General features: G+C 37.3%; 1 protein-coding gene across 1 annotated transcript; it reads right to left on the bottom strand.

The window, feature by feature from the left end:
* Window positions 1-2737: 2737 nt before the first annotated feature.
* LOC127436766 (fibroleukin-like) lies at window positions 2738-7813 on the bottom strand. The gene is made up of 2 exons (XM_051691130.1): window positions 7075-7813; window positions 2738-5371 (listed from the first exon to the last, which is right to left on the bottom strand). The coding sequence occupies exons 1-2, from the start codon at window positions 7718-7720 to the stop codon at window positions 4659-4661; spliced, it is 1359 nt and encodes a 452-aa protein (XP_051547090.1). The 5' UTR covers window positions 7721-7813; the 3' UTR covers window positions 2738-4658.
* Window positions 7814-11094: the final 3281 nt, after the last annotated feature.

Here is an 11094-nt window from a genome sequence, read left to right on the forward strand (position 1 = left end):
CTGGATGTTTTTTTTTGTTTTTGGCACCATTCTGAGTAAACGCTAGAGACTGTTGTGTGTGAAAATCCCAGGAGATCAGCATATTCAAACCAGCCTCTCTGGCACCAACAATCATGCCATGGTCGAAATCACTGAGATCACATTTTTTCCCCATTCTGATGGTTGATGTGAACATTACTGAAGCTCCTGACCTGTATCCGCATGATTTTATGCATTGCACTGCTGCCAAATGATTGGCTGATTAGATTTTCGCATGATAAACAGGTGTACAGATGTACCTAATAAAGTGGTCAGTGAGTATATATATATATATATATATATATATATATATATATATATATATATATATATATATATATATATATATATAATGTATATAAAATAATAATAAAAAATAAAAAAAACGAAAAGCTAAAGAGATTTCAATTTCAAAGGCCAATTTCTTTAATAGAATTATTGTTTTGGGCGTCTCCTGGTATTACACTAGAAACATAAAACTAAAATATTTTTTTTTAAATTGTTGCACAAACACAATGCAACATGTTTTCAGTCAGAAAATTCTGAAATTATCTGAAAGAATCAGGTTTAAATTGGTACATAGGGAACGGGATATAAAAACTATAATTATAACGCACCTGAATGTCTTTGGATAACCTCCAACGCATTTTGTTAGGCCATGATTTGTGGCGTGTTATTCGGGAAGGGTTGAAAAAAGGTTGCTCCAGTAGGCCTATACATGGGCTTAAATGGGGAGTATTGTCTACAGCTGCAATAAAACCTGCCCCAAATTTGCTCTACTATTTGCAGAGGCCTGGTTCAAGTTTTAGGGGTTAGAATAGTTTGTATAAAGAAATTCAGTGGAAGTGAACACAGGAGTTGATTTTCTGTAACTGACATTTATGTATTGGTTTGGGTCTTAGTAAAAGCAGTAGTAAATACACTAGCATCAAAGTGAGTGTGTTATAAGACGTTATGAGATGTTCTTTTCACTTGCACTCATTCCAAGTGACTGTGATAATCATTTGCCTCAGTTCTGATTCACAGCAGCGACTACTTAGCTCAGTCTCTACAGTTTTCAATCAAATTAGCTTAGCGAAGGGAGTGCGCATTGGCTCCCCCTGGCGTTGCAATGTAAATCGCGTCGCTCGCGCACCACAACAGAGAGTGAGTGAAACCAGAGAATATTTAGCAGAGACGGGCCACTTCTATTAAAACGAATGGGTGAAATTGGAACGCTCAACCAAGGAGCTCTGGGCACCCAATGGTCAATGGCTGTAGAATGGAAGTCTCACCTTACAGTTAAAAGAGCCAATCACCTTTAAGATACAGACATCACCTGTCAATCAATTCTAGAACGTGCATGCGCGTTAGCTATACAAGCCGGAAAAATTGCGTTGTTGTTTTTTTTTTATTTATTATTTTAGCAAAATATGAGGTAAAGAGTCACAATTAATGATACCAGTATTGTCATATTTTATTGCTGATTTGAAATATGTGCTTTGATCGTAATCTTGACCAACCGTTTTTGAGATTGTGGTCGTTCTCCATTCAAGTAGATAGGAGCTGCACTGGCATGACTGGAAATAACCTCCTGAGAGCATTCCAAAGATGCCCGCCAGTGGACTTACTTGCTAGAGATACTTTGGTTAAATTTCACAGATTTGAAGACTTGAAGGTTAAAACTTAAAACACCAAAATAACATTTGAAGACGGCATCTTCATTGGTAACTTATTTGAAATTCGCGGTAAGGCAAGGTAAGGTAATTCGCATTTGGGTAAATAATACTTTTATTTACAAGATTTTGATAACCACCTGAATCGCTCTTGGCGCCCTCCATTGCTTTAGCGTTATGTTCAGACGTGATAAGTGTCGTCTTTAGAGACAAAAACGTGTGACAAATATTCCTCTATTATATATGGTCTAAATTATTATGGGGAGGTAAAATTTTTTTACAGATGCAATGAAACCTGCCCCAAGTTACGATTAGTTCAATAGTTTTTATCTCAATAGACTTTATTTATTCATTCAGTGTTTGTTTCAATAAATATAAGACATTGTCTTCTTATGAGTTCTTTTGGAGCTGGTATTTAGCTCATTGTGGGCCATAAACACTTGATTTATTATCTTTTGAATGATTTAAAGTATTTAAATGTGTATGTGTGTGTGTGTAGCTCATGAGTCAATCAGAGGGTCCAAGCACTTCTCCAGTGAGAAGGCCACACCCATTTCTGCAAGAGGCTGATTCTCAGCATGAACAGCCCACTGTCACATCAATAAACCCAACCCGCTACCACCCCAGCCAGGTCTCCTAAGCAACCAAATTGGCCCGGTTGTTAGGGAGGGTACAGTCACATGGGGTAACCTCCTCGTGGTCACTATAATGTGGTTCTCACTCTCGGTGGGGCGCGTGATGAGTTGTGTGTGGATGCTGCGGAGAATAGCGTGAAGCCTCCACACGCGCTATGTCTCCATGGTAACGTGCTCAACAAGCCATGTGATAAGATTCGTGGATTGACGGTCTCAGACGCGGAGGCAACTGAGATTCGTCCTCCATCACCTGGATTGAGGTGAGTTACTACGCCACCATGAGGACCTAGAGCGCATTATGAATTGGGCATTCCAAATTGGGGAGAAAAAGGGGAGGAAGCCCGGCTGTGCTTAGACCAGGTAAAAACTCTTTTCTCAAGTCTTCAACTTGATAGAAAGCTCTAAATTAAAGACAGTGGGCACAAACTCTTAAAGTTTTGTCACATTTTTATTATATTAATACAAAAGATTAATGTACCTTTAAAAACACAAATTAAGATGTCTGATAGAAATGCACCAATATACAAACAGTTTCTTAAAATATAAGAATGATTAAAAACACTGTGTTCACTAAATAAATTTCAGAAAAGGAAGAATGCCAAAGCTGTTGCTGCTATTTCTAACATTAAGTAAGGTCATGCCTATAGTCAAACAGCAATACTTTAAAAAAGTATTTCAAAATTATTTCCATTCTTTCAAAAATAAATACTGTACATTTTCTAGTTGAACCTTACATCTTTATTGTTTTCTTAAAGTCTCCGTGAAGTGTCTTGAAAAGAACAGCTTACTTTACACTGTTGACATATTTCCTACTGAAACATGAAGTTGGGGTGGGACTTGTTGAACGGCTCGTGCCATTTTTTAAAATAGCCAATATGCACAGTCATACACACACACACACACACACACATTCCTCTGTCCACCGTGCTGTTGTTAGAGTGAAACTGTACAGAAACGGAGTGATCTGAACCTAGTTCGGACGCTTTTCCACAGACTTGAGATCCGAACAGTGATCAAACGGACCCCGTTACAAACTAAAACAGTGCATCGCGGACTTCACTAATGACGAGGCAGGAGCTGTTCTGCAAGTCATGAAGATCAATCAGAAACAAGTGAATAAAACATTACAACATATCAATGTTTTGAGTCACACTACACTAAACAGAAAGAGCAAATAAAACGTACTCATGATGTACATTCCAAGAAACCTCTGAAAAACGTCTGCATTACATATAAATTTCAGACACTTTCTTCGCGTCTAACTCCCGCAAATGTGTTCCAATTAGAGGTGATAGTCCATATGCCCTATTCCCTTCAAAGACAATTACCGTCCACTCTGAGGGCTTCATGGCGCTGAAAGGTGATAACGGTCAATCACAACTCACTTATACAGTGATTATTATTGGAAATTCTGTTTGGAAAGACCCCACAACATGGATTTTGCTCTCTTTGAAGTACCCTGTGAAGGAACCATCAGCGCAGGTGAGAACACAGCCATGTGTGGTGAGCAGATCAATGGGGCCGGTGCCTTCTCATTCTAGAACGCATTTAATTGGACAAAGTTTCTTTAGTTCAGTTTGACATCATGATTTGACTGTGTCTTTCTAGCCGGAAGAGTGAGACTGCAGAATTTAAATGCTTATATCTTCTGAAAATGAATTTTGTCAACCTTTAGAAGTACACTGGCATATAGATGACCCTAAAGCTAATAGATATGGACTAAAAGCAGCAAAACTTTCATTTTGATTTCACAGGGTCTTTAAAGGCTGTTATAGTAAACAATTGAACACAAGATGGCAGTAGCATACACATGAAAAAAGAATGAAAACCATTAAACAATGTCCTGATTCTGTAACTTCTTAGTAGAAGCTGGATTGTACATCCATTTGCTTTGTTTGTGAAACAGACCAAATATGCTTGTAATAAAGAGTTTTTTTCTTTTTCTTTGATTGCAGTTTTGTTAAAGGAATTTACTGGGTTCAATACAAGTTAAGCTCATTCGACAGACTTTGTGGCATAATATAGATTACCACAAACATTCATTTCAAATCATCCCTCCTTAAAAAATAAAAGGCAAAAATCGAGATTACAGTGAGGCACTAACAGCAGAAATGAATGGGGCCCATTTTTGGAGGGTTTAAAGAATAATTTTATAAAAGCACTTACATTAATTCTTTTGTTAAAACTCATGTATTATTTGAGTAGTAAAGTTGTTTAAATTGTCATTTTTATGTTTTCTTTAGGTTTTATGGCATTGCATCATCATGCTAAACTGTAATACATTTTCCATGTTGGAAGGTGTGTAACAGTACCAAAAATAATTGTTCTTTGCATTAATTCATCAGTTGGCTTAGGGGGCATAATTCTTTGGCCTTATCATCATTTTGACATTTTTAAATGCCTGTCTATAGTTCGTCGGATAGTACTCTGTAGTCTGGTTGTGCCATGTGCCCCAAAAGATCCCATCCCTCTTCCCCTTGTACTTTGTTTTGTAGTATTTGCCATTGAGATTTGCTGACATGCAGGCATCAAACCACCAGCCCGATCCGTAGTACGCCCCACAATTGCCTGAGGGGTACATGTCGTTGTCTTTGTCTGGTGTGGAGAAGAACTTCTGATCATGGTTGAAGTGTTTGCTAAACTGCAGAGCATTCCCAGCCGTCCCTGTGTATCCGCTCACCGACAGTCGATAACGGAGAAACTCATTTGACACGTAGAACTGTTCATACTTGGCATACCCACGTGTGCCCTCAAAGTCTTCAAGCTCAATGCGAAGAACCATGTCTTTGGCTTTGGTGAGCAGGTGGATTTTGTCATTGCCCAGCCAGAATTCCCTATCCAGGTCACCAAAGCCCTTCTTGTATTCGGCCCAGGTGCGGTTGAAGCTCACGTTGCCGTTGATTCGCCGCTGCACGACCGTCCATCCACCACCAAATGACTCCATGTCGCAGTACACTGGAAAGCTGCCGTTCCTGGGGTCAGGGGTCACCAGGTACACTCCGTTTGTCCTCTGCTCCAGCAAACTGATGTCAGAGCAGTCTCTGGGAGTCATGTTTGTGATGTCTGTGGTGAGGGAGATACAATAGACTGATGATAAGAATTAAAAATGCTGTTACCATTAAATTCCTGAATCAGGCACTTTAGTGTGTGACTTGTCCGAATGGTAGAATGTATGATTACAAATCTATAAATGTTGGCCCCACACAGATTAGGTGACAGAATGGACAGAGAAAAGAGTAGAAATAAAGTAGAATTTTTGGAATTTTATAGAGCTCTAGTCAGATTAGTCTTGGACTATTTGGATTTTTTATGCTTTTTAATTATGGAAAATAGGGCTGGGTATCAATACAGATTTCCCAATTTGATAAGATTCCAATTCACAAGATCTCAATTTGATTCCGCTTACGATATGATTTGATTCCATTGTGATTCGTTTGGGTATATTTCAATTGCAATGTCCATTTTTCTTATATAAAGTATAAAATAAACGCTGATAATTACACAGGGAACCTTCTAACTTGGTGCATTGTGAAAGCACTGTATATATAGAACAAATTATATATAAACAATATATAAACAACAGGGCCTAAATTATGCAGTAAAATTTATATTCATTGAACAGACATAATAATGAACACAACCAAAACTGGTTACTTTAAAAGTAAAAGATTGATCTTGGGAGTTTAAGAATCAATATCAGGATCGTTCAAATGAAGATCACAATTAATCTAAAAATGTATGTTTTTATCCACCCCTAGTTGAAAATATTTGTATTTGTTTGTCCTCTTAATATCTCAATTATGACAGTTTTTGAAATAGTAATAGTACAAATGTTTTCCAGAAGTATAGAGGAAAAAGGTTAGCCCAAAATGTATAATTCAGTTCAGTGAGGCTTATTAAATTTATTTAATCACCATGTGATTTTCTGTGAACATGGCTCATACCCAAAGCATGTGTTTAGTTTTGAAATGCAAACATTGCCATAATTAGTTTGCATTCCACATCTGATTTTGTGAAACATTTATTTCATAACATACATAGTATTTCTTTGGGAATTTGCAAAATTATTCCAGGTGTGTCTAGCAGCCTATCTTCTGGCAGGCAACTTTCTTTTTATTAGAAGAAATTATAATACATTTATCGCTGTTTTATGAGCCAACTTATGTGACCTGAAAGCATTCCGTGAGGTTCTTGTTCATAAATCATCTTAATGATTCTCTGATTTACACTTACCCCTGTTCTGCATGTCCTGAATTTGTTCAGTTAAAGGAATATTCTTTGTTCAATAAAAGTTAAGCTCAATCAACAGCATTTGCATCATAATGTTGATTACCACAACAAATTATTTTCTTTAAAAAAAAAAAAATGTAAAAAAAGAAAATGTTACTTTTTACAGTCATTTTGGGGTTTTAGGGTTTGTTGACATAAAATCATGTTAACACAAGTAATGTTTATGTCTTGTATACATTAGAAACAGTGAGTAGTTCAATGTTTATTGACTGGTCCCATTGACTTCCATTGTAAGTGCCTCAATGTAACCCAGATTATATGATAAATCGAAATACATTTTTGTGGTATTTAACATTATGTCCCAAATGCTGTTGTTGAGTTTAACTTGTAATGAAGTCAGAATATTCCTTGGAATTTAGATGCTGATATAACATATGGTTACAGAGGCTATAGTTTGGAGGGTTGAAAAAAAGGCAATCAGATACTCCCCATTCTGTCTGAAATTATGTAAATGTAGTACATAAATCAGTGCTTACGCTGAAGTTGATGCTGAACTGCACATTGTGAAGTGCAGGTGCTGCCGATTTTGTTGACCATCCCGGTGATGTTCTCAACTTTTCTGTCAACTATATCCTCCACGTTCTGCAAATTGAGAAGGTTAAGCTCCTCCAGACGACCCTGAAGGGAGTTAATCTGCACCCGTGCGTTCTTCAGGCTGTTAGACATTCGGTTCATCTTCACCTGCATATCCTGTACAATGTTATTATTGCTGTCATTCCCATTCCAGTAGACTCTTGTGCTAGTGTCCCCTCTACTGTGCTCTGTGCTCCCAGCCGGGGGATCTCCACTGTCCTTCTGCAAGTTAAGGTCCACTTTCTGTGAGTTGCACTCCAGACAGGAGCTCTTCAATCTGTTTACTGTCTCCTTCAAGCTCTGCAGTTCCTTCATGGTCTTCTCAAGTAGTCGGAATTGTTTGGGAAGCTGGATGGTCAGCGGTGGCAGTGTGAGCTGGTACGGACACTCTTCCTCATCTTTACACTGCCCTGATGGCTTCAGTCTCACCTGGGAACAGCTGGAAACTCCAGACTCCTTCTCCAGAACCCCAGACGGGCCACTGCCAAAAGCCTCTACAGCCTGTCTGGCTGCTATCAGCAGAGAACAGTACACATATACCAGTTTCATTGTATCAAATGCAGAAAGGATCCGAACTGAGAGAGAGGAAATCTGAGAACTGCATTAAAGTGCGACAACTTGGGCATTAATATAAGAGCAGAGAGAAAGAGAGAGTGTATGAGGGTGGGGCAGCAGTGTATTGCATAATTGCGCACTCAACATCTATGCAGGAGAAATGTAGTGGAACAGGACTGCTCACTCATCTCTTAAAACAGTGCTGTGACTCAGTATAAATTCTGTTTTTATTATCTTAACCTTAAAGAGTTAGTTCACCCAAAAATTAAAATTCTCTCATTTACTCACCCTCATGCCATCCCAGATGTGTATGACTTTCTTTGTTCTGCTGAACACAAACAAAGATTTTTAGAAGAATATTTCAGCTCTGTAGGTCCATACAGTGCAAGTGAATGGGTGCCAAAATGTTGAAGCTCTAAAATCCACATACGGGCAACATAAAATAACTCCAGACGACTCTGGTGGTTAAATCCATGTCTTCTGAAGCAATATGATAGGTGTGGATGAGAAACGGATCAATATTTAAGTCCTTTTTTACTATAAATTCTCCCTGCACAGTCAGTTTCCACTTCACTTTCACATTCTTCTTCTTCTGTTTTTGGTTCACATCCTTCATGCATACCGCCCCCTATTGGGCAGGGAGGAGAATTTATGATAAAAAATGACTTAAATATTGATCTGTTTCTCACCCACACCTATCATATAGTGTCTGAACACATAGATTTAACCACTGGAGTCATATGGATTACTTTTATGCTCCCTTTATGTGGATTTTGGAGCTTCAAAATTTGGCACCCATTCACTTGCATTGTGAGGACTTACAGAGCTGAAATATTCTTCTAAAAATAATCATTTGTGTTCAGCAGAAGAAAAAAAGTCATACACATCTGGGATGGCATGAGTAAATGAGACTTTTTTTTATTTTTGGGTGAACCATCCAATCTACATGAAGTACAATCTACATGAAAGAATGAGTTAAAAAATATATTACAAAAGCCTCACCAGATGAGTAACTTGTGGAGACACTTGTTGCTGTTTTCAATTGAGTCATTAAAGGCAGATTGCCCATATTTCTCTCCATGCATTCCTGTGGAACTCTGTGGCATTCTGCAAAACATTGTTTGTACCATGTGTTTATTGCTGCCATGTGTTTGCACTGTGTTTTGGTAATGTGTTTGTATTGGCATAGGATCATGTGTTGTCACAAAGCTCTATTTTACTGTAATACTGCACTGTTAGACCTTACCGTGCTTCTTCTACAGTAACATACTGGCAACACTGTTGCCAGCTAGTTACTGTAAAAACCTGATAACGGTAAGCTACTGCAATTGCTGTGTACAGTAATTTACTGATTACTGTAATTGGTAGCTGAGGAATATTACTGTAAAAATATAAATTGCACAGTAACTAACTGTAAATATCCCATACTTTTAAAACTATTTTATTATTATTATTATTATTATTATTATTATATACAATTTATTATTTATAATAAAGAAAGCACATTTGTTTATTTAAAAAAAAAAATCTTAATGGAGCATGACAAGAATGGGGAACTGGATCATGACATACATTCATTCTATATAGTAAAACATTAAAGGGAAAGTTCACCCAAAAATGAAAATTCTCTCATCATTTACTCACCCTCATGCCATCCCAGATTTGAATGACTTTTTCTTCTGCTGAACACAAACAAAGATTTTTAGAAAAATATCTCAGCTCTGTAGGTCCATACAATGCAAGTGAATGGTGACCATATGTCTGAATCTCCAAAAAGCACATAATGCTCCAGTGGTTAAATTCAGGTCTTCAGAAGTGATATCATAGGTGTGGGTGAGAAACAGATCAATATTTAAGTCCTTTTTTTTTCTATAAATTTCCACCTTTGCCCAGCCACAAACTGTAGGTGATGATATGCACGAAGAATGCTTTTGCCAAAAAAAAAAAAAAAAAAAAAAAGAATAATGTGGAAGTGAAAGTGGAGATTTACAGTAGAAAAAGGACTTCAATATTAATCACCCACACCTATCTTATCATTTCTGAAGACATGGATTTAACCACTGGAGTCATCTGGATTACTTTTATGCTGCCTTTATGTACTTTTTGGACCTTCAAAGTTCTGGACACCATTCACTTGAATTGTATGGACCTACAGAGCTGAACTGTTTTTCTAAAAAAAAATTTATTTGTGTTTTACAGAAGAAAGAAAGTAATACACATCTGGGAGAGCATGAGGGTGAGTAAATGATGAGAGAATTTAAATTTTTGGGTGAACTGTTCCATTAAGTACAAGACTACACAACATATACAGCAATTAAAAAGGTAAAAAGGACAAAAAATGCATACAGATTGAAGGAGAAGTCATCCTTAGGCAGTGCAGGGCCACAAGGATCAAGTGAAAACTGAAAGAAAATAATATATGATCAGTGTTAATATTAAAGCCATGAAGTCATCACATCCAATACTTCCCAAAATCTCCTTTAACTGTGTGACTGTTCACACAAGACGCATTCTTGTGCCCAAAACAGCAAGATGGAGCACAACGCAGTCGTGAACGCGTGGGTCACAAGACGCATTTTAAAAGGCTGAACTGCTCTCAACGTTACGCACCATTGCGAAAACGCAACTCTCACGTATTTAGTTACATTTTGTTACTGTGTTAATTAGAAAAAAAATTATTTACTTTTATTAATGAGTGACGTCACAGAAATAACCCATGATGCAATGCATGTTACAGTTAAATACTGTATTATTATAGTATAGTAATTTACTGGTCATTTTACAGTTATTTACCCTATAAACTACAGTAAGCGTTAACAGTGTGGCTGACACAGCCAAGCTTTTTCTTAGTACTGAAACAGTGTATTTCTTTTTTATCTTGTGCAGATGTCCTTATAAGTCTTCCAGAAATAGCTTCTAAGTTTCTTCTTTTGTTTTCCTAATCTAAAGCCTATCTGCATTAAGTTGGTGCTGTGAGGTAGTAACACACATTTTCTGCAGAAATTAATATACTTCATCATTTTTCTGTTTTCCCTACTCGATCAGCAAAGAGAAACTTTATCCAGATGTCTACAATGTGGTCTGTTGTGATCCATTGTCTCACTTCAAAGCTGATCTTTCACATGTGTGCCTCATGATTTCCTATAACCTTCATAGCAACCCACTGTAGATTCCTGACTTTGGAATACAATGCTATAAATGATAGACTGATAGTACACAAGCTACCACACAGCAACATAGAAGTCCAGCTATTTTCTCCAGAGACCTCCCGTATGTTAATGATAGCCTTCCAGCAAATTTAATTGTTAGAATAACTCATTCACCAAGTCATTCTCTGGAAATTGTGCCATCTGTGCCAAAACATTTCA

This window comes from Myxocyprinus asiaticus, chromosome 47 (assembly GCF_019703515.2).
Source record: "Myxocyprinus asiaticus isolate MX2 ecotype Aquarium Trade chromosome 47, UBuf_Myxa_2, whole genome shotgun sequence".
Taxonomy (NCBI): Eukaryota; Metazoa; Chordata; class Actinopteri; order Cypriniformes; family Catostomidae; genus Myxocyprinus; species Myxocyprinus asiaticus.